Source organism: Merops nubicus, unplaced genomic scaffold, assembly GCF_000691845.1.
Source record: "Merops nubicus isolate BGI_N331 unplaced genomic scaffold, ASM69184v1 scaffold6226, whole genome shotgun sequence".
Classification (NCBI taxonomy): Eukaryota; Metazoa; Chordata; class Aves; order Coraciiformes; family Meropidae; genus Merops; species Merops nubicus.
The window spans coordinates 51,920-76,171 of record NW_008615624.1 but is presented as its reverse complement, the minus strand read 5'-3'; the positions used below and the strand labels follow the sequence as shown (position 1 = coordinate 76,171).

Genomic DNA, 24,252 nt, shown 5'->3' with positions numbered 1-24,252 from the left:
GACATATCTACACACAATGTAAAACCATCTCTGGCTGCGTTGGTGCTGTAGGAAGCTTCTGGCAGAGGGACAGGTCCACTCCTCCAGTTGCACCAGTTGGGCATGTCCCCTGCAGTCAGCAGTGCTGCCCACCTGGCCACGCAGGCAGATGCCTTGGGCAATTCACCCTGTCTGCAAAGCAACCTTCCTAAAAACATGCATTTTCTGCCATTTTTGCCCCTTCCCTCAGCTCACAGAAGACCCATTGCACATCCCTTCCCACAGAAGGAAGGCAGTACCAACATCATCCAGCACTGAGGTGTCAAGGGGCCAGGGCTGGGTCCTTCTGCAGTATGGCACCACCCCATCAACTATTTCAGTGATGCACCCTAGAGAAAACTGAAATGCTAATAAAAAATACCCTAAATCCTGCTTCATTAAACAACAAAACCAATTTTTTTAATCTGTTTAAAGAAAATTCCACAGTGGCCAAAACATCAGCAGCTAGCACAGACAAGGGGTATCATATAAGCCCCAGTGAAGTGAATGGGAGGTTCACTAAGGGCTTTAAGGGTTACACCTTTGTAAGGATTTACTCTGTGTGTGCATGTGACACTAAAACCAGACTAGCAGCCAACATATTTCCACATACTTGACATAGGACTAATTTATGCTAAACTTGTGTAATTGTTACAAATGGTTTCTGCTTCTCACACACACTATCAAAAAGAAAATAAAATTTAAAAGGTGACAAATGGGCTTTGGAACCAGAGTGACTTCTACACTCACATGTATTTTAAGTATTAGATATACAGCCCATGAGAAATCAAGGTTAACTTCTCAAAGCCAAAAACCTTCATCGCATACAGGAGAATAACAGAGCTGAGAGCAGTGTGACACACAATGAAAAAATCTGTTCCCAAAGGCAGTGGACGTGATGGGGAAGGCATGTCTGGTCATCTGTCCCTGACCTCCTCCTCCCACTTCTCCTCCTGCCTCCTGAAATGTTACACTTATGCTGGTCCTGACAGGCATAATGGCCACAATTAATTTCACACACACCCCTCCTTCCCAAATTTGACCATCTAAACATTTCTTGGGATAACTGGACAAAAAGCTCCTAGCTTGCAGGAGCACTGAGCCCTCAGCAGCCTTTCAGCTCAGTCAGTAGGGTATGATTATTAGTCACTGGTTGTGTCCAGGGAGAAAAATAGAAATAAGTTTAAAACGAAACATTTTTAAAACATTCATTTATAGGGACTACTTTAGAAAGGGCAGGTGAGTCATTCTAAAGGCTGCCACCCCAGCACCTTTTCCTCATCTTTCAGTGCTGGTACCTCCTGACTACACTGTAGAGTACAAAACAAAAATCATGTTTGGAATATTCATTAAAGCAACAACAACAGAACATAACCCACAAGGACAGGGATAAAAATGGAGAAAGGATTACATCACTGCACAATCTTCTCCTCTCAGCTAAGACTACGCACATCTGATGTTGAACTGACAGAAAAGTCTTAGTTAGAACACTTTCCTGGTTGCCTTGAACAAGACTATACAAAAAGGGCTAAAAAGCTGAATAATTTAGTTATTTTTTTTTAATCACCTGATTCACATTCAAGCCAGACTCATATTCTGAAGTAGTAATTCAGAATGGTTCACACAGAGGTTCCTGCAAGGATTGAAAGCTGATTAAATGGACACAAGCTATAAGGACAAAGAACACTCTGTTGAGCAGGGTTGGAGATGTTTACTGGGAAACTACAGGGAATTACACTAGATTCTGTTTTATTTAATAATTTCATTAAGTATTTGGATAAAGGGGGGGAAAAGTGTAAAAAGGCATGCTAATCTGAATCACAGACATTAGATTGGGAGCAATTATGAGCATCATGGAATGAACTGAAAGAGCACAAGGTGCCCTAGAAACACTTGAAATACATCCAAGAAATAAAAAAATAAAACCAAACAAGATTCATCCCAGAATAAGCCAATGTGGAGGAAACACACAGACAGTTAATGCTTCAGTGAGTATTCCAGGAAAAGAAGAAACTGCTTAAAAACAACCTTTGCAATTATTTTATTTAATTTTGTCTGAAAAGTGAATAAAATGTAAAGCCCCTGTGAGGGTCTATGGAGTTGTGACAGATGGGGGATTTCAGTGAGGTGGAGGTTCCTGCTGGGATCTTGTGAATCAGTGCCTTAAGTGGCCTCAGTGGTTTCACTAACACTTCTGCAACACCTCCACCAAAAGAGAAAACGTGCTACAAGAGGTCTTAGTCACCAGCAATTACTGAAAGCTGCCTGAGAAAGAAGCAGAAAGGGTTCCTCAGCACTTGAAGAGGTATAGAAAAAAACAATACTGTCTGGACTGTTGATAGTCCAGAAGGGCACCTATTTAAGCAAGGACTTGTCTAATCAGAAACAACCCTCCACGACAATATCCTGAAGCTGGTCTTTATATCTTAATTTAGGGTCCTGATGACATTGAATTGTTTTTTTAACTGAAAATAGCAGATTAATTCAAAACAAATTATTTATTGCAAACTGATCTCACAGACTGAGGCTTTAAATTGTCCATTTTTAGCACATTGGTATTAACATGTGTCAGTCAATAGAATAGCTGAACTCTTCATGAACAGCACAGATCTTTCAGTCCAACAGACCATCACCTCTGAAAGGAGCAGGCTACAAGGACCCAAACCTTCACCTCTGCTTTCCTGGTTCAGCCAGCCACAAATCCTGCCCCAAGGGGTTCCAGGCTTCACCAGGATCACATGCAATCCACAAACTATATAAGAAATGAACTAAAAAAAAAAAAAAATAAGCAAGCAAACAAACAAACAAAAAAATCTGCCAGGACAGTGAATTAAAATAGATCAGGGAAGAGACTAGTAGGCACCCAAAGCTGGCTTCAGAAACGAGCTGGCACCACCAGTTCAGAAACAGTAGTGGGAGAGCAAGTGAGGAAGACCTCTGTAAATCAGGGCATGGGAGCCCCTAGATCACGGCAGCTGCTGGGAACACCACGGCCTTGGGTGGGTGATGGGGGTAAGATTTGGAAACTTCTGCATAGAGCACAACACATAGGACAGAGATCTGAATAAAGAACAGTGCTGTGGTGGGCCTTTCCTTCCTACACCACAAGGCAGGTTTAGAAAGGAAACATTTATACCTTCCTAATCATGACAGGCAAAGCTGGCTGTTGCTAGTCAAATATCTTAATAACTATATAAGATTTCAGTAAAAATATTCAGGATTTTTTTCCTAAAGGTAAAGGGAGAGGAAGCACACATTCCCTTCCCTAACAATGCTTTTAGTTCAGCTGAGCCACAGAGATCTCTGCTCTCTCCAATTTTTGGGTCAGTAGGCATGGAAAACATCAGGCCAAATGAGCTACTTTTAGGAAAGTATAAAAACACGATTTTGCTTTTTTATACAAGAGTTAAATAGTATTTACTGTAGGGGATGCTCAAAGTGCTCCCTATGACTCTCCCAAATATCCAGGCCTACAGGACAGAGGCATGTTTATGTGATTCTCAGTTCTCTTGCACAGATCACTCTTTTAGCTGAATGAAAGCTTATATAGTCAGCTCGTGCTTGCAGTTAGTTGTCTGTTGGTTTGGGTTTTTTTTTTTTTTATTTCCCCAGTTACTTTTTCTCTGAAGTTGTACACAATTTCATGATGTCTGAATGCCAGATGCAGGAAGCAAAAAACAAGTAGAAATCACAAAGCTCAACGCTGCAAACAAACACTTGGTGCCAGGGTGGTCATGGAGGCTGAGTGAAGATTCAGTGCTCTGTGCCCAAGAGGCCCTGATAAGGAACCTGGAATGCAGTGAAAGCTGCTTACACCATTTTCTCACCTCTCTCATAGCAGTCTACTCCCTGCAGATGCAACCAAGGAAGTTTTGTGCTAATTACGATGATCAATTGTTTGCCCACAGCCCCATCCCCACACTGCACATCAGTAACAAAGGAAAGGTATAAATATCATCCCTTTTGGGACCCAGTTTGTGGGACCAGAATTCAGCCCAGTGATTTTTCCCCAGGAGATTATTATTATTATTGTAATTGCAATAGCTTTTCAGAGCTCTATAGCTCGCCTGCAGCTTAATGTATCATCACTGCCAATCATAAAGAATCTGTATGTTGTGTGTAAACAAACCATGCTCTTTAGGAATCCAACTGCTTCTGTTGAATGCAGCCAGACCTACAGCAACAGGCTGTTCATGCATCTGGTATCAGACCTACAGCTCTCACTGGAACTTATTAGGAGGTAAGTTCAGCTTCCCCCAGCCCCTCTAGTATCCGAGGACTGGCTAGAAAGTAAGGGGATTTGTGTCTTAACAAATTTGTCTCTCCCTCACCCACACCTACTCCCTTCCCTTCACACAACATCAAATATCCCCAGAAATTATTTTCAACAGATAACCTGAACCAAAATTTGCTTGATGGTATCTTATTCCTTAAGTATGGGAAAGCTCTGTGGCATATGCTGCTCTTTTGTGTTCTGCTTATGCCCTCAAACATTTTGTAGTTTTTCATTATTTCCTACTAACAAAATATATCTCTTTCCTGGAGTTCCCTTATGGTAAAATGAAACAGAAAAGGGAACACTTTCTGCAGCAAGACTTTTGTGGTGATGGCAACAGAACCTACAGTTGCTCTCTGCACATACAGCTTTATTGACCAAAATAGGATGATTTGGATCTGCAAAGACAGAATGAGGATTACACAGAATCACATTTCTGCCAGAGTGAAGTGAACACAAATGAGAAGAAACAGCACTGGTCTGAGATTTTTGAGAGGTAAACCCTGATGAAGCCCTCCATAGGCTAGAAAAGATTTCCAAAGCTACCTAAGGAACTGCAACATCCAGACTGAGCCATCTCCGTTTTTTAAGCAGCCTCTGCATTTCCAGAGGTAGGAGCACAGGCAGAGTGACAGGAATGACCGTGCCTTTCCCATGGGTGCCGAGTCCCCTACACAGCCAGCCGAATTCACACACATTACAAGGTGCAGGACAGGACCACAGTGACTTATTTTCATTACTTCATTTGGGAGGAACTACTTCTACTCTGTTCCATTTTGCTTCATTATACCACATCCCTCCTCGTGGTCTCTGAGCATTTTCCAATGAGACATAAACAAATCACTAACGAGTATGTCATGTGGCTGCCTCTCCCATTTCATTTCCCAAAGGCCATGTTTTCTCTGTTTAGCCTGTAGTTCACTGTGGCTTACGATACAAATTACATGGAAGGCTTCATGAAACTTATCTATTTGTACGTAACAATTTATCCCACAATGAGCCTATAGAAGTCTCATCAGCCATCTGGTATTTTTATTTCTCCAGGCTGAGAAAGCAATCATGGCTAATCCTCCTGCGAACCATGGAAGTCAGGTTTTATTTCGCACTTTTCTGTACCAATAACTCTTTATAGTCTGAAGTAGGCCAAAGACCCTAAAAAACTGTGTACTCCTCAACTCTTCTAGGACCCTAGTGCTAGGAGGCTGCCAGAGCAAATGTGGTTCCAGTCCAGAAGAACAAAATTCTCAGAGTATCTGGTGAAAGATCAGATATGCTGCAGGAGAATCTTTTTTTTTGCTAAACCCTAAAACTGATACATGCGTGTACTGAATTTCCACAGAGTCAGTGGGAAATCTGAATTATGTTTTAGCACCTGAAAACTGAAGTGGACATGCTTTCCAGGGTGGAGTTGTCTGGCAGAGCAGATGATGTTTCACAAGTAAGTCTTCACCTACGGTGCCATCTTAGGCAATTCTGGCTCCCTGGCACCATCCCCAGCCTTGTGCCAGTCCAGGTCCTCGTGGGACCAGCACAGAGACTTGGATGAGGGAACTGAACCACCCAGAATACAACTACTGTTTTGCTTCAACCAACTCAGTTACACTGGCTAGCACAGAGTAACAAACATCTGGCAAGGGCAGCTCTTGAAGTCAGCACAAGCAGTTCTGCTGCTAAATGTCTAATCAGCTAACTGATGCTGTAAAGATAATGATCAAAGTCTTTACTTCTTAATTATGCTTTGCTTGCTTGAAAGATAATGAATGTGAATTCTGAGAGTTACTTCAAGGCTAAAAAGAAACTAGTCATCTTCTTTGCAAACTACATTAATATAAACCCTAATTCAAGTAATTTACAGATATATTTAATAGATAAAATAGAACCTTTTCCAAGAAATGCATGTACAGTGAAGATACAAGAGAACAAAAAAAGCTGATACCCTTACTGCAGAACACTACCACAATAGCACTGATAGAAACTGGTGACTGGGGACATGCTATATTTAGCATTTCTGGAGTTTTTTTCCCCCTCTTCTTTAAATATCAACATCCATATAATCACTTACCTAGCCTGGTAGGACCTTGTTCCCTTTGTTGAATTGAGAGCACCAAGTCTATAAGATTTTCTTTCTCTTGAGGCGTGTTCCATGGAATTTCTATATTGTTTTCCCTGGCATACTGGAGAACTGACACATGAATTGAAGTATTGCCTAAAGCAGAAAGCAGAAGATAAACATTTTAAGCAGTGCATAGAAATGTCTTAAAATAAATCTAAAGAATATATTATGGTTGTGTTTTACATTAAGCAAAACTAGACAGCAATTTTCCATCAGAGTGTGAAAGCTGCATTTTCAATCAAAAGATCAAAACGGAATTATTCCCAGGTGAAAAAAAAAAATACACAAGTACTGCTGGAAACAGTTGCTTTTCTATCAAGAACCAGCATGCAGTATTTTATCTCAGATCAGTTCGACCACAATAGAGAAATTCACTTTATAGGCCTGCAAATATTACTCCTTTTTTCATTTAAAAATTGTCTAAACGTTTATTATTTATTTATTTATGAGCACATTGTTTTATAATAGTTTGATACCCCATTTGTCGAAAGCTGCATTTTCAATCAAAAGATCAAAACGGAATTATTCCCAGGTGAAAAAAAAAAATACACAAGTACTGCTGGAAACAGTTGCTTTTCTATCAAGAACCAGCATGCAGTATTTTATCTCAGATCAGTTCGACCACTTTAGAGAAATTCACTTTATAGGCCTGCAAATATTACTCCTTTTTTCATTTAAAAATTGTCTAAACATTTATTTATTTATTTATGAGCACAGTGTTTTATAATAGTTTGATACTCCATTTGTCTGAAAGGCCAGGCTCCCCAGACAACTACATTCCATCCAACTTTCCCTCTGTCACACATCACTTAAGTGATATACATCAGGCTGCAGCACAGACAGGCTCTTTTCAGTGGTGCCCAGTAATAGGACAAGGAATAATGGGTATAAGCTAGAACATAGGAACTTCCACCTCAGCACGAGGAGAAACTTCTTTACTGTGAGGGTGATGGAGCACTGGTACAAGCTGCCCAGAGAGGTTGTGGAGTCTCCTTCTCTGGAGACTTGCAAAGCCCACAGAGAAGTTGGACTAGATGATCTCTAGAGGTGCCTTCCAACCCCTAACATTCTGTGACTCTATGGCACATAATGCATCTAGGCAGCATGACCTGCAAAGGGGAATGAAGAGAAATCCCAAATTCTGCTATTCTCTGACATCCTGGGTCTGCTTATACATTATCTAAGCAATATGAATAAAACTATTAACAGAGGTTTGATATAAATGGCTAATAAATATCAGATTTGCAGAATTGACTAAGGCAATATGTTGTTTCTAATGATCAGCTGTACCTCTCTTCATGGTCTTAGAACTTGTGAAAATATATATAGCCTATTATTGTTTACCAGTGCTTCACACAATATTTATGAATGAAGTTAATAACAATTGCAATCTCACGTACTCAAATGTTGTAGCTCTATATTGACCTGAATATTGTCTACACACTATACTTTGCATTTTTTCCATGGTCATCTTAAAGATTTTAAAATCAAGGCCATAGGGAGGAGCCATTTCATAGCAGCATTATTATTGCTCTGTTCCTAATGATGTAACATTTGCTACTACAGGCTGCAAAGATATGGAGAACAACTAGGCTAAAATAAATTCTGTTGGCTTATTGTTTAGTTTGTGTTTTACTTGGCTTGTTTCTCTGTATCAGGCATGTACTTAATTTTCAGAAACAGAGTGTCTTCCACATACAATCTCTAAAAAAATGTCTTATTCCTGACATATAGAAATGCTATACTTTTCTAACAAGTACAAGTGCTGGTAATCACCTCTTTTGGAAGCACAGGTATAATACAAACACATCAACACTGAGTGGGAAACATTAGCAGTTGCTCCATGGAAATGGTTTAACGTTGAACAGGAAAAGTACAATTCTAATTAAAAAATCCAAGTTTGTTGAAACAAATGCTTCTGGGGAAACACAGGATCCTGTGAGGCCCCTGCCATTGTAGACAGACTTGGTGCAAGTGCACACAATGTCCTAAGTTATGGCATGTGCCACACAGCCCCTTCCCATATGTTCAGGATATAGGGCATCCTGCCAGCACGGCTGCACTGAGAACACCTGTGCTGAATGATCTAACTAAAGGTGTACCACCCATCAGCACATACTATGCAAGCTCAAGGAGTCTAGCACTCCCCAAAAGTGCCTGTCACCCCACATGGATCAGGAAACAGACCTGAAAAAGTCAGCTCCAGCATCCTAGGTTAGCCAAAAGGGGCTGGTCAGAACCAGAAGCGTCCGTTCCGAAGACCAGAACCTCACAGTCACACCAAACCTGAATCAAAACCCCTCTGAATTATCTATTCTTACTTGAACAAGAACTGAATGTGAACTATTATTTTCAAGTCTGTTGAGGCCAATTCAGAACTGAACTAAAAGCAAACATGTATTTTTGCTTTTCTGACATGGAATAACAGGTTAAATCTCCATGCCATGACAGGGACCTCTTTGCCTGTTTGGCACATGCACACCTTCTGCCCAGTACAGTATAAAGGGAAGCCCTCGCCAGAGCTGCTGACCAAGCTGTTACTTGTCACACAACTCCCTGAACTGGATGTCAAACCTTCATTCATCTGAGCCAGAACATCTTGGTTTGGTAGGACACTGAATTGCATCTGAACCAAAATCTTTACTAGCTTGATTTCCCCAATTTGGTTTTTTTTGAGGGATAGTAATGAGTAATTTAAAAATATTTTTTTTTTAAAAAACCATACTGAGAAGCTGTTTTGTCCTGTTTAAACAAAAGAACACAAACATCTTTCTGTGTTTGAGTAAAAAGACAGATACATACTGATCTCAACACTTTCAATAAACGCCCGTACAAAGTTTTTCATTTCCTCAAAATCTGATGCTCCAATATTGGAACTTCCATCCAGAAGAAACATGACATCCATTGGTTTGTTGCACAACTCTGAGGATGGAGGAGAGGAAAAAAAGTTATTTATACATGATGTCTCGAATTAGCCTCTGCTATTCTATTATTTAAAAATATTTTTTTTTTAAAAAACCATACTGAGAAGCTGTTTTGTCCTGTTTAAACAAAAGAACACAAACATCTTTCTGTGTTTGAGTAAAAAGACAGATACATACTGATCTCAACACTTTCAATAAACGCCCGTACAAAGTTTTTCATTTCCTCAAAATCTGATGCTCCAATATTGGAACTTCCATCCAGAAGAAACATGACATCCATTGCTTTGTTGCACAACTCTGAGGATGGAGGGGGGAAAAAAAAAGTTATTTATACATGATATCTAGAATTAGCCTCTGTTATTCTATTGCTAGGAGCAGAAAGGGCACAGATACCCTCATTTTGGGAAAACAAAGCAGGATAATGATCAGTTGAAACAATAAGTGATATCCCTTTACTGAAAGCCTTGAGATTTATATTAAGTGAGAGAAATGGGTGTTTTAATTCCTGCTTTTCTACTAAAGCTATTTTATTCTCAGGGGATTGAAATAGAAACAACAGCAAACAAAAGAAAAAGCCCTTTTCAGGAAAAAGGAAGTATAATTTTGTGTTAAGGCAGGCAGATGAGAATAACTATTTCTCCTCTGACACCCTCCAACCTATCTGAAAGCTATTTTACTTTATGACAAATAGAGCCAAGGACTTCTGAGCCTACAGAAGGTTAGCTGCAGATCTGTGCTCAGTACTGCTGGGGCAGCATCCTCATCCCCCAGTGAAGATAAATGGTCCTTCCTTGGCATTTGGACAAGACAATAAATGAGATATGGAATCTTTCAAATTTCAGTGATGTGAGGGGAAAATGGAGGAGACAGGAGAGAGGCAAGAGGAAATTGCACAGAAAATACATCCAACTTTACCTGGAATTTCTGTCCAAAGTTTATGAGAGCAGCATGACTGCAGCACTAATTCAGGTGCTTCTTCAATAAGGGCATTGTAGCTATGTAAGATAATTGGGTTATTGGGATGACTGATCTTTCTGAGCTCTTGGATATTTGCATTGGGGGTTATGCCTATGGGAATAACATTTATGTTCCTGGGAGGTCGCGTGATAACATCAGTGGAAGGATTGGATGACACCATGTATACCAGGTGAGGAACATCTTGCCTGCCCCCATTCACTGTTGTAAATGTGTGCGTGGAAATATAATCCAGGGCATTCCCAGTGTTGGTAGCCTTCCCTCCTTGGTAGGGTATGCTTCTCACCTTCTCAATGATACTTTCCTTTGACTGTATTTCCCTAAAAGAATACTCCAGAGTGACAGTTTCTGAATACTGCATGACTGTAACATGAATATCTTCTTGTCCCACCCTCATTCTTGTGATCACTCTCTCAATGAACTCCTTGATGATATTGAAATTTTCCTCTCCTACATTATCAGATCCTTCCACAATAAAAGCAATGTCCAGTCTTCTGCTAGTGGGCTTTTCTGTCAAGGGTGGTGGTGCTGTGAGTCCCCAAGAGGGAAATAAGGCACTGGCTATTGTTGGAGTGGATGTAGCTTGTATCAGAGAACTTTCGTCGGGTCCAAGATCACATAGATGGTCAATGAGGAGATCCCTGTTATCCATTAGCTCTAATACGTTATTCATTAGGAAGGCTCTGTTATCTCCTGACTGCTTTTCAATGAACTTGATTTGCTCCACATTAACATATGGTCCAATCCCCACAGCTACTACTGCAATTTTTTTATTCTTCAAAGCTGTGAGGATGTTGCGGAGTTTCCCTGGAGACTTGCTTGCTATAAATAACACTGCAATTCTGGCAGCATTGGTCCTTTCTGCTTTTCCAAACACGTGAAACACAGTGTATTTAAGGACTTCAGTGGCAGATGCTACTTCATCACCTGTGTATTTTATGCCTTGGACAATTTTTCTCATCTGTGACTGTGTTTTGATATCTTTAAGACCAAGATAGATTGTGGGGCCAGCCCTATAGACTAGAATTGACACTCTTATTTTCTTTTGGGAGATGTGGAGTTTCTTCATCATGCCGGTTATGAAAGTCTTCAGCTGTTCAAAGTCTTCCTCTGACAGCTTATTGGAGCCATCCATTAAGAAGGCCAAGTCCATCATCTTGCTGCATGAATATTCACTGGGTGGTAGTTCTATGTCCTCCTCTGGAGCAGGTGTTGTCAGTGTTAGGATGTTCTCCACTGGCTCACAGGCTACACAGGTTAAGTTCTTCCCTTCACACAGACTATAAAAATCACCATATCTAAGTGTAAAAAAATCAGTGCTTATAATAACACATCACCCACATATAACAAAAGGATGCCCATCCAGAAACAGTTAAACATTTCAAAAACACAACAAATCCAAAATATGATGTAAATTATTTTCTTCTTTGCCCCATTTTCTCATCACTCCCTACAAGGTATTGTACAGCTAAATCCTACACGTTTATGCATATTGAGACCCAGGGAGCATATGGCAAACTATGATGTGTTTGTCAAAGGAATCTCTCCTCATAACAGCCTTTGGCAGAATGCATAAAATCTGTGTCTGGTAACTGTCTAGAAACCCACCGAGCTTCAGCAACATGGCTTCCTACAGGCCACTGGTGGACTGACCCAGTGATCTGGTTTGCTTCACCAGGAAAGAAAACACGAGGCAAACTGGAAGAAGTTAACACAAAGTAAAATCCTAGAGTAGAAAGGAGGCTTCTAGTTCTGAAGTGATTTAAGAGACTCTGTGAAGAGGCTGGGTTTACCTAGATTTAAATCTTAGTGAAAATAACACTACCTCTAAAAATTTTCTACCTCTACAGCACACTGTTCCTTTTCTTTTTCCTGACTTCATTTTCTCTTGCGTAGAGCTTTGGCACATTTGTCATCTATTTGCTTTATGTCACTCTTATCTTCCTTTTATTTACCATATTCTCTTTTTCAGTCCCCTTCCTCATATTAAATTATGTATTTCATCTATAGCAAGTTCTATGCCTTCCCTCACCATTTCTACTCACCTCCATCAGTACATTTTTCTCTTCATCTTTCTATCTCAGCTCTCATTTTTATTTTTCCCCCATCTCTGCCTTTTCCACTATTCATCCTTCTGTACTCCCCATGAGATTTTTTTTCACCTTTACCTTTTAGGAACTTATTTATAATTCACTTCTTTCTACCTTTAGCAAGGCTTTTAAACTTCTGCCCTTCTAATTCCAGGTTGCATGATTCTCTTTACTTCACCTAATCACAGCAAAGAATATGACTGTAGTCATGCATAGGGTGGTACAGACTCAACATATTTTTCTCATCTTACTGGACAGTCCAAAAAAACAAAATAGGAAAAGTTTATGAAAGAGCAAGGACCAAAAAAGGCTTGGTTTCATTTCCAGAGAATGCCCAGGATGTACAAACTAAATGAGCCAATACTGGAAGCAGGTATCATTCTCCAGGAAAGGGTTTCACTTTACATGCAGCACCTTAGTTTAAATTCTCTTAGTTTAAATGTTATGTTCTTTTCAAGCTGCTTTTAGTGTCTTCCTAACTGAATAATGCAAAAGTATCTGTGCATTCATGTATAGCAACAGAAGATTTATTATTTTAATCCTAATATGAACGAGCCTCATCTAGTTTCCAATTTCCTTTGGATGTTTGCTCTAAAATTCATTTTTGTGCAATATTTTCTATTGTTTGTACAGATGGTGGAGGCATCTAAATTAGGTGACAGCTATGCAAAAGGATGTTTCCCTAGTGAGGTAAGTTTTCCTAATGTTCTGAAATCTTTTGTGAGCAGTGGCCAGTGTATCAACATTTAAGATAAATTATTATTAAGGATTACAAATCTTAGGGAAGAGAGACTCATTTATAAAGACTCTTTTTTGACCTTTTGATGGAATTCAAGGCTCTTTGTGTATACTTTTAAAAAAAAAAAAGAAAGAAAAAAAAAAAAAAAGAAGAATTTAATTGATTAGCCAAGCAGTCTCATGCCCTGGGTTTATTGCACAGATGTATGCTAGCCCCGGCAAGAGGCCAGGAATTGAAAGTTCATAGCCATTCAAAGCTTCTGTGAGGTTCAGAGCATTTGGAGCAAAGGTGTTAGTCTGGGCTAATAACTGCTGCAGTTTAACCACTCAGTTTCTATTAAATATGGTCAAATTACAAGATGGAAAGCTCTCTTGTATTTTACAGTGTTATAAGCAACTAGTAAAAGTAATTATCAAGGGTCTACACATCCAGAGGATGCCAAACTTTCAGATCCTAGAGGCCATGGTGCAGTATGCCACCGGGTAGCATGCAGGATGAAAATCAGTGCCTGCCACACTGCAGCTGAAGGCCCTCATCCTGCCTGGTGCACAGCATTGTGCACCCTGCCATTCATTTTGTCATATTTGGAAAACCATGCGTGCAGGATCAAGCCACGAGATACCTTAAAATCATGGGGAAATTGGTTTTCCAATAATAGCCACAGCTAATAACCTCAGTGAGTTCTAAACCAAGTGCACATTCAAGTCTTGCACAACACGTAGTAATTTTTTTAGTGGTCACAGAAGGAATGAGTCTGATGGCTTTACTGATGTTGAATCACATATTAGGAAAAGAGAAGTGGACTATTGGAAGCCAGTAGGGCCACCTACACAGAGGAAAAGGCTTTTTTTGAAAGGAATTTATGAATTTCACTTGCTTAAATTCAACTGATATCCTATAATCCCCTCTGACACTGAAAAACTTCAGCTTCAGATTGTATCTGAAGGGACATTGACATAAAAGATGGTTTCTAAGCTTCATCTTCAGTGGTATATTTAAAGTTATGTCCAAAAACTTAATCATGCAGATGTGCTTCATCTCCCTCCCTTCATCCTTCTCAACAATCATGCTATGTCATTGTATAAACTCATCATACCAAGACTGACAGTGCTGTGGATTGTCTTCATTCAAAACTATTCTCTTTCCATGTGGGATCTTGAGTTCTCCAACTGCACACACGGGACAGTCTTCTGGACTGACACAATCCAGGGACAGTTCATCAAGTATTTTCCCTGTTTCAAAATAGCACAGTAGTATAAAGATGCCAGTTTTCATGGATTGTAAAACTAATCATTGCATTTACCCTGCAACAGAAACCATAACAAGGCTTCTGAGTTGGACTCAAACATTCTGAGTACTGTGCTCATGTTATGGCCTCTGCCAGCTTGACACAGATAGATTTGCTTCCTTCATAACCACTTTTATTTAGATATTGGAAGCACTTAACCCAGAGTATAACCCGTAGTAGCTGGTACCATACACATTTCAAAAAAAGCACTGAAGACAACAGAAGAAAATGGCATTTTCCTTTTTACACATTTTTTTTTCTCCCAGTATCCCCTACCTCACTCTCATTGAGATACCAGGGCCCAGAACAGCTCTTTTGAGTCTTAAAATATCTTCTTTCTTTGCCTCCTGTCTTCTCACTCTGCCTTTAGGAGCTACTTATTCATCTGAGTTTTCATTCTCCTTTTGGGATCTTGTTTGTTTTCACTCCTTCCCTTTCTGTCTGTCTTTCCTCTTCCCACCTGGTATTTCCCATAATTTTTCCTTTCCCCTTTTCATGAGATAGTTGTTGGGAACAGTTAAGCTGAAAGCTTAGGCTCAAATGAGGATGCTTGCTGGGCACTCTCAGCAACACCAGAGCCTTGGAGGCAGTAAACAGGTCAAGACAATGATTTTCCCACATTGTGGTAGCTTCTCTGAAGGAGAGAATTTTATGAGTGTCCAGCACAAATTCATACCCTCTTTTAACCACACTGTCAACAACCTCTGTTTCTAAACAGCCCCTAATCCTTCTATCCTCCTTTCTTGCCATCCCTTTCCTATTCTCTTTTGTTCTTGCTGGCAGTGTTTCATTTTCCTCTTCTAGGCACCAATTCTTGCCCTTCACATGCTATGCTCTTCTCATAAACTCAAACCAGCATGCCTAATCACCCACCTTCCTCCTTACACAGTAAGAAATCATGGTGAAAACACATCAGTAAGCCTATTAAGTAATTAACTGAAACATTGGTCTTTTGCAACATCCAGCTTTACCAAACTGCAAATATATCTGGACTACAAGACCTCTTTTCATGCAATAGGAACAGTTAGGGAAGAAAAAAAAAGACTCTACAGCAACACTTACAAGTATCAAGAGCACAGAAGAAAAAAGTAGATAACTGACTAAAGCAAGAGGGACCTACCTGCAGGACAGTGTACGTGGCATCCTTCCACACACTGCAGAGGGCACTCCAAAGGCTGTGGGTGCTGACAGGTCACAGGACAAGCAGGTCCACAGCTATTGTATCGCCATTCACACTGAAAATCTAATTCTTGTTTATTCAGGTCCTCACAGCTTTGTGCTGAGGAAGAATCACAGAAGAAAGAAAAAAAATCAAACCAGATCATATTCACCATGCCTCTCAGAACTATGACACCAAGCTTGTCATAAAGTGGATCACAAATACAACAACAAAAAAAAATATAAAATTCCACCTTTAAATAAAAAGATAGATTTTTACTACATCCAGAGCAGGTTGCTTCTTCACACTTATGTCTTTTTTTTCCACATAATGAAATAGTTGCTCTAGACCAGAGATACTTGGTTTTGATAAAAACAATTGCAAAACTCAAACTTTAAGCTTTAATTTAAATATATATATATATTGCAGAAAGCATTTCTTCCTCTAGATTCGTTTGTACCATAGACTGTTGTATACCCTTGATTGAGGGAATGGCTTTTTGAAGGTATGGTTCTGACCATAAATAGAAAAGAGAGGGGAAATATCACTGTGATCTGCTAGTGCCCAGACCCATTACAGTGAACTTTTCTGGACATCAGTGGGAGCAGAGATGGATGAGAACAGTGTATGTTCATTAAAAGCTCAATTCTTCCTCATCTACCATGTACTTACGGCACAGAGATGGTGATCTCCAATGCACAGGAACACCTTTTTGTGCACAGACATGGGCATAGGCTGCAATAGCATCACAGAAGCAAGCACAGTCCCCAATAGACTCGCAAGCACAAGTGTCATACATGCAAATATCTATGTAGGGCTCAGGATTCACCTACAAAAGAGAAATATGGGGTGAAGTGCACTCAGTGATTCCCTTCGTCTCCTTCTTGCAGACATATTTAACCTTCAGATGGTTTGGTTGTTCCATTTGCCAAGAGTTGAGGTGGCCCATAAATCAGTGCAGATCTTTCCGCAGATGTCAGCAAGGACTCAAACTGTACCATGTTCTAGACGTTCTGTGTGGGGTAACTTAATAAGCTTTGGGGCCCTGTCCCCATAGCCTCCCATGCAGCTGGCATGCACTCTCTCAGTGGCATTACATTTGCTCAGCTCCCCTCACCCCCGCCTCAAATCTCAACCCTTGTGCTTGACTTTATGTGCCAGTCTCTGGGGTTTAGAATAGAATTTCTCTCAAGCAAAAGTTCTTCTATAGCATACTGCTAGGTGGTGTTCTGTATTTTCCCACGAAGCAACAGCTACAGAAAGGGTCAGAGATGAGAATGCCAATTAGTCAGCATCCTCCAAGTCCTGTGTGCTGTCAGCACAGTCGTACTTTTCCTCTCAGCTGTCTCAGCATAGATCATGCAGAACTGAAGAATCTGAAATACATGACAGAATACTCACAAGTTTTCTGCATTTTTCAAAGAGCTCCCCAGACAAGATGCTGCATGACGTTTCTACCATCATCTGCTTCACTATGTTTCCATTACACAGTGGGGACACCAAGGTCTGTTCCTGGGTGGGCTTAATATTGTAAGAGACAAGCACACATTGCATTAGCCTTGCCTTCAGGACCTCAGGACTCTTCAAACTGAAGTTAAGAGACTCACTAATACCAGACATTTTTCATGATAAAGGAAACTCTTTCTTTGAGCATGACAGGTACAAATTCTGCCATGCCAAAACACAATGTAGAGCAGGTCACCTCCTACATTTTCTCCAGCTCTTACTCCTACACTGCAGTTTTAAAAGACATTTTGATGACAGGAAGACCCACTTTACCAAACATCCATCCTGAAAAACAATCATCCACAGCTCTACAGAAGGCCCACAAGACTCAGAAAGTTCTGTCCCATGCCTACTACCCAAGATGAGAAGCTGCTCCTTCTCAGTCTGACCCTGCAGTCTCACTCCTCATTATTGCAACTCCTTCTGTGCTTCAATCATGTTGTATCCAAAAAAGTGACATTCAGCAAGATAATACTCTGGCTGTTTCACACTTGCACGTAATTAGCAAACCAACCCAAAAGATTTCATGTGGTAAAAAATAAATGCTTCATTTTGTTTTCTAATAATTTAAATATTTTAAGGAAAGATCTAAAAAAAGCCTTTTCCTCTCCTCTCTGGAAATTTAGACTCATTCTGAAGATAAAGTTTTCAGACTTAAAAACATCACATGCATGAAATGCTTTATTTTACAAACACCAAAACAAGTTGTCTTCCAGTTGTTTGTTCTCACTTTTTGGTTTGAAAATACTTTTGGCCATAATTATTTGTCAACTCAAGACAAATTTATTATTGAATTTCATTCTTTCAAAACCCTGTATTTGGAAAAGATGAAGTATAATCTTCCGTGTAGCAAAACCCCATGAAATCACCTAATCTCCAGCACCAGGACATGGATAACACTTTCAGATAGCAGGTAACCTCCTCAAAATTCACAAGCAGTGACAACCAAATCTTAGAACCCCCCTGTATCTTGTTTTTTCTGTTCATGCCTCTCCAATCTGAAAATAATGACTGAATTATCTTTAAAAAAGTTTGAGAAACGTACAAAAAGAAATTAACCTGCACATTCAGCTGTTCATAAACAGTCTACAGACAATAAGATTTGAGGTATAGAAGTTTGGATAGGGAAATGCAAAATTTTTTATCTGAACTCACCCTGTCTGAAAATTAGAGCTATTTTTTTTAGATTAAGCTCTAAAATGAGATTTCCAGTCATATCTAGATTTCAAGCATCTGGTCTGGCAAACTATGAACAGCCCCTACCGTACAGATTGGCTATTTTAACATTCATCTGCAGCCAGGCAGTGCAGAAGCCTTAAATAAGTTAATTGATCTTTTATCATATTTCAAGAAATAACATAATTTGGCAAAAATATGGGGGAAGGTGTTCATTTCTATTTATTTTTATCCTTTCAAACCTCTTTGCCTGCTCTTGAGTGATACTGTAAACCACATTAATTAGTTTTCACAGTTCATTTGCAATCACCTTTTCAACATCAGCACAGTATGGATTAACTTTCCAGGAATTCCCAAAGTCAACTGGATCTACTTCAAGATGTTCATTGCTGCTGGTCAAATCATTGTTTTGGATTCCATCAAAATTTCCACACAGACCACACACTTGATCCTTGCAGGGAAAAAAAAAAAAAAAAAACACACAAAATACATAAATCTTACATCTGTAGACTGGCTTAGGTTTTTGTTAAGCAGTCCTTTTAGCCTTGTGCTTTAATGGCATGCAGCTTAAAAACTGAATTATCTCTGATCTTGCCAAAGTTCACCAAAATAGACAGTTTCTCATTGTCAATTTTACACTCCTATTCCCATTCTGCTTAGCTGAACAAAGTCCCATACTGTCTCCAAGGACTCTGGGAAGCAAGACAACAACTCTGATCAGTAGTGCCTATTGGCTTTATTTGGAGTATGTCCACACAATCCCATTTTACTTCTGGAGATGACTATCCTAGTGCCATGTTGTGGTTACAGGGGCTGGGACCAGTGTATCCTTATGTGGGTAGAACCAAAACTGTGTATTCTATACTCTCTCTGTCAGTGCTCATGGGCTGTTAAGAAAATCATGGGTAGCAGCTGCCCAGGACAGACCTCACACCCCAGGCTATAACAGATAAGGAAAGAGGTTCAAGGTCAGGGGAGATGTTAACACCTTTCCCACCCAGCAGGAGTCCTCCTCCCTGTTAATGGGCCCATCCATGCCTCGCCCCATGACTCATACAGAACTCCCCCCAGGAGCTATTTCTGTTTAATGGACCATCAAGGACCCACTGCATGACTCATAGACTGATATCAACCCATTGTGAGATGCTCCACCCAGGGGGAGGAGCCAAGTGCTCCCACCTGGATATAAACTGGGGTTCAGTACAGCACAGGGGGCCTTACCCACTGGATTTCCAGAGGACAAGAGCTACCAGATCTTTTCTACGAGACCACTGTTTCATCTGGACTGCTACCACCACCCTAACTACAGAGTATCAGGTTGTATTCTGACTCTGTTTGTGGTTTTCCTTTGTATTATTGCTTTTATTTTTTTTTTTTTCTTATTAAATTGTATTTCTGACTTGGAGTCTCTCACTGGTTTGTTTTCAAACCATTACATGCCATCACTAGAAATCTGGCTCTTTATATAGCTGTTCCTGAATGCAGTGGCTTTATTTGGAGTATGTCCACACAATCCCATTTTACTTCTGGAGATGACTATCCTAGTGCCATTACTAGAAAGCTGGCTCTTTATATAGCTGTTCTTGAATGCAGAAGAAAACACAAGGTATAGTTGTTCTGAGGCACCACAGCATTCTGTCATAGCTCATCTCCAATGACCTAGACTTTACCCCTCACAGATGAACTACCAGGAAAGTAAGCAACTCTTACGGTATTACAAAAAAAAATCCCTTCATTTTCAAGCAAGTGACTAATGCTCCATCAAAATCCTCCAGCGTGTCTGTATTAATAAGAAAAAAAAAGTGAAAAAAAAAAAGAAGCTGTTCCCCAGAGACAAGGTAAGTGCCTTCTTCAGTAAGAATAAGTAGCAAAGCAAAACACTTACTTTGAAATTGCCTTTTAAGATAACTGAGACTCCCATGGCCAGATCCCAGGTCACACTGATGTTTTTGCCCAGAAAAATGATGTAATAACGACCAGATCTCAGGACTTCTAAATCATTGTCATCTTTAGGAGGTACCTTGATGTTCACCTGAACAAGAAAAGCACATTGAGCTATCGATTGTGTCTCCAATTACAATTTCCTGTAGGTCATTTTCCCAGTGGAACATGTGCTCATAGGTTAACAGCTATTTTCAAACATGCTGTTCTCTTGAGAACAGGAATATGCTTTACAGATGCTCCAGAGCACTTGAAAACTTTAAGCAAGGTAAGGGCAAAGGACTGCCTACAGACTTGCCCCTACACTGAAAAGTTGCTGCAGATAAGTGATTGCCTTAGAAGCAAATTGGGATACAAATATGGTATTTCAATCTCATCACATTTCTATAATTTCAATGTCCCTTGTGCTCCTTGGGTGCAACATAAACTCACCAGAAATGCTGACACATAAAACAATGACTGCTAAAGAGAAGAGCTGATAAAGAGCACAGGGTTTATCCGGTTAATGGTTTAGTCAATGGTTCACTGAATAATTACATTTTATTTCAGCTTTTTAGGAAACTAACACTTCTGTGCTCCTGAGGCAGGTAGTGGGCTGGTTAGTTTTATGTATAATGTAAACTGGGAGAACCAGTGGCATATGAAGGACCAGAGCATCATTCTAAAGCCAGGAAGGACTTTCTTCCCAATCAGCTACACCAACAGGAAAAATCCTGAGAGATTCTTTTCAGTGTCTCGTCATGTTTCCATCACTTTCACTTCCCCATGTGCCTCTTTCTCTTTCCATCTGGCTGCAAATTCACTGCCTCCAGTGACTAAGAATTTAAGAGATTAAGTTAAAATGCTTTCTTTCACACCATAATCCTCTTTCAATGGGAACTCTAATAGGATTATTAACCACATTTGGAGAAAAAGGTCTGGCATGGCTTTTACTTTAAGCACCGTTAATGCATTAACTGAAAACTGCTTAAGGGTGGAAGAGGCAGATTTTCAAGCAGTACAAGCAGTGATTAAAAGCAAAGGAGAAAGAGGAGTCAATAAACCATTCCTACACTCCTTAGTTTGAGGGTAAAATATTTCCTTATCCCACCATTATTTCATGCTTAATTCAGCAAAAGCTCAGCACAGTAATTCAATACTTTTCATCTTTGGGTTATTATCAGAAACCTTTATCTTCAGTGAAGATAGTTCACATACTCCAAGGACCTCCTAAAAATGGCCTTCAATGTCTTTAGGGAAGAATATGTTAAAAGACACTTTAAGAACTGGAAGCTTTTTCACCTTCTCCTATGCCCAATGTATTAACATATAGTTTAGTCATGGTTAGTCACTCCACATCTAAATATAGTAGCCTCTGTCTTTCCAAACTCAAGCAAAAATTGGAGGAGGGCAACGCTGAGCTGAGAGGTTGCCCTAAATTACAGAATATCTATGTTTATGGAGGCTTTTTGCCCAACCATGAAGTCATAAACTTTTGACATTAAAAACTGGCAGATTATTGGTTTCAGAAAAGCAAAAGTGATTTCACAATAAGTTTTTTTTTTTTCTTTAACACGAGCCAGAATTGTAACATGCAGATAATTCAATTAGTCCCCATTTACTTAAAACTAGAAACTGCTCTCAAAACAATATCATCTTAAAACCATGCTGCTTGGAAACATTTTAATAGTGAAAAAAAATTTGATTCTCCTGCTTACTTTTAAGTATTCTTGTGGAAAAATAGTGTAGGAAGTCATCACCAGGTGATAATTTGCCTAAAAGTCTTCAGATAGGTTATTTTTCCTAAATCTCTCCTTTGTTTGCTGTTACTTTTAAGAAAAGTTGCTCTAGATGTTATTACTAAAAAACAAAAATTACTAAATTGCTCTAAAAAACAGCTAGAAATTCAGTTAAGGTCATATGGACAGTGTTGTGATAGAGATCTAGCTCTTGCAAGGACATATTCTCTCAGGAACCAAACATCTTCTGTTGCTGGAGTTGCCTTATCACCTCCTGTCTGTTCTGGCCCTTCTTTAGGTGTCCAAACAGAATCAGAACTTTTCTGAAAATCTGTCACCTAAAGAATGTTACTTTATGGAATGATCCCTGTAGTACTCTTTGCTCTCCCCCAGGCAGGGGATCCTTTAGCAGTAGAAATATTTAATGGTTGAGCAACCAACATGTCCTATGTTCATTCCTCCAGCAACCAAAAGCTTACATATAGCACATGCTCTCAAGGTTCACTGCATAGACACATTTAATGATGGTCATGTGTTATATGTTCCTGCCAAGCATCAGGGGCACGCAGCAATTTGCAGACTATGCAAAACCTGGTACAGCTTTGTCTCTTAACCCAAAACAAGGCAAATGTGGAGGGGTTTCACATTTCACTGGGAACATTTTTGCAGAACTCTGGTCCAGATGCCAGTCAGAGCACAGTACTTCTGAGAACTGAGCAATTGAAACACTATCATCCATTGTAGCTCTGTAACCTTTGAACACAGACTGTCCTGTAATAGTGCTGAAGGCAAAGGACTGGATATTGTCCTTTAGAAAGCTTGTTTCCTGACCTGGAGGGACATAAGAGATGGAAGTGATTTTTGATCAACTCTTCAGTGCTTGTTGGATGGAAAGGGGGGAAAAAGGAAAGTCCAGACATCAACCTTTTTGAGTATTCCATTACTTTTTTTCTTGTGTGCTCAGTCCTTCAGATGTCTGAATTAGGTTTGAAGATTTCCTAGTCATGGAACATTCACATTTTAGTTCTGCCCTACAGTTAATCTTGCTTGAAATACATTTAGACCTCCCATGTTTATAAAAGGCATTCCTCATATGAGCTTACATTGAACAACATTCTTATCAGAGATAAATTTACTGGCATCAATCAGAAATATCAAAATGGCATTATACTTCTGCAAGCAAAATGGGTAATTACAATCCTGCTAATCTGTTAATTTTATGGTCTAATTGTCAAGAGCCACAAAGCATGAGGTCATTCATGCCTCATCTTACTAAAGAGCCTGAAATTCTTTTCCCCCAAAAAAAAAATGAAAGAAAGAGAACAGAGTGTACTTACATTTCCATTAAATAACTCTATTTCCCCACTTTCATAAAGAATTACAATCCTTTTAGTGCACTTTTCTCCAGTGAAGCCACAGCCTTCATTTGAAATTAGTATCCGGAATGTTCCAGAGTCATCCCTGCAGAAATCCTATCAGTGGAAAACCAATGAATGAGTCATTAATGAGGAACATTTGGAAGATACAAACAGATGTATGGAGAAAAAGGAAGCCTCAAATAATACCCTGTGTAATCTGTTGCTAGTAAATTTTACATTGGCATCCTACCTGTTCCCATATTAATTAATTTTGCATTTAGCATTGATATCTGTGTGGTTCATCCCTTAAAGAATGAAATACACTCTGCCAGTGACACATGCATATTTTGAAAGGTATTCTTTGGCAAGGAGAATCCATGCTACTACAGTGTCTGTGGGTACAGTGTACATCTTAGTACACAGATATTAACTGATTTAACAGTGAAAACAAGACTCTGCAGCTTTAGTGACAAAATAAAACTATAAATCTTGAAAGGTTAAGTTAGAAAGAAGGGTTACAAAGAAAACTGCTGCAGAGTCTTAAGCAAAAAGTTTGATCCTCATGTTTTCCCACCTGTACATGAATAATAACCACAATAATGTCAACCTATTTCTTGTGAAGCAATTAGGTAGTTTAAAGTATTGATTTTCTTTTAAGTCAAATATTTCTTAAATGCATGGAGAGTGCTACATTTATTTGATGACTCCTAACTCTCAGGCCTTTTAGTTTTTTGTTTATCTGTTTCAGTATACACCTTTTAAGAAAAAGACCCTATCTATAATTCTCTGTTTGTCATCTGATGAAAACAGCTCACATTTTAATTTGAAGTAGTTTTGTAGCACTATATGCTGTTAGCTGTCCATAAGACCTTTACATAGAGCTCTCACCAGTGCCAGAGCAATCATTCTTCTGGGCTAATCCAGCTGGATCAAGGTGGGAGCATATCACAAAGACCTAGCTAGAGACACCC

General features: G+C 39.5%; 1 protein-coding gene across 1 annotated transcript in view; it reads right to left on the bottom strand.

The window, feature by feature from the left end:
* Positions 1–24,252, bottom strand: part of VWF (von Willebrand factor) — a gene marked incomplete at both ends in the record, with an annotated part of 84,169 nt that overhangs the window by 14,735 nt on the left and 45,182 nt on the right. The window contains 10 exons of the mRNA XM_008942582.1: positions 6,357–6,500; positions 9,210–9,329; positions 10,247–11,586; positions 14,232–14,367; positions 15,544–15,702; positions 16,255–16,411; positions 16,984–17,103; positions 18,575–18,715; positions 20,150–20,296; positions 23,261–23,395. Coding sequence (XP_008940830.1) covers positions 6,357–6,500; positions 9,210–9,329; positions 10,247–11,586; positions 14,232–14,367; positions 15,544–15,702; positions 16,255–16,411; positions 16,984–17,103; positions 18,575–18,715; positions 20,150–20,296; positions 23,261–23,395 — 2,599 coding nt within the window. The remainder of the gene's footprint in view (positions 1–6,356; positions 6,501–9,209; positions 9,330–10,246; positions 11,587–14,231; positions 14,368–15,543; positions 15,703–16,254; positions 16,412–16,983; positions 17,104–18,574; positions 18,716–20,149; positions 20,297–23,260; positions 23,396–24,252) is intronic.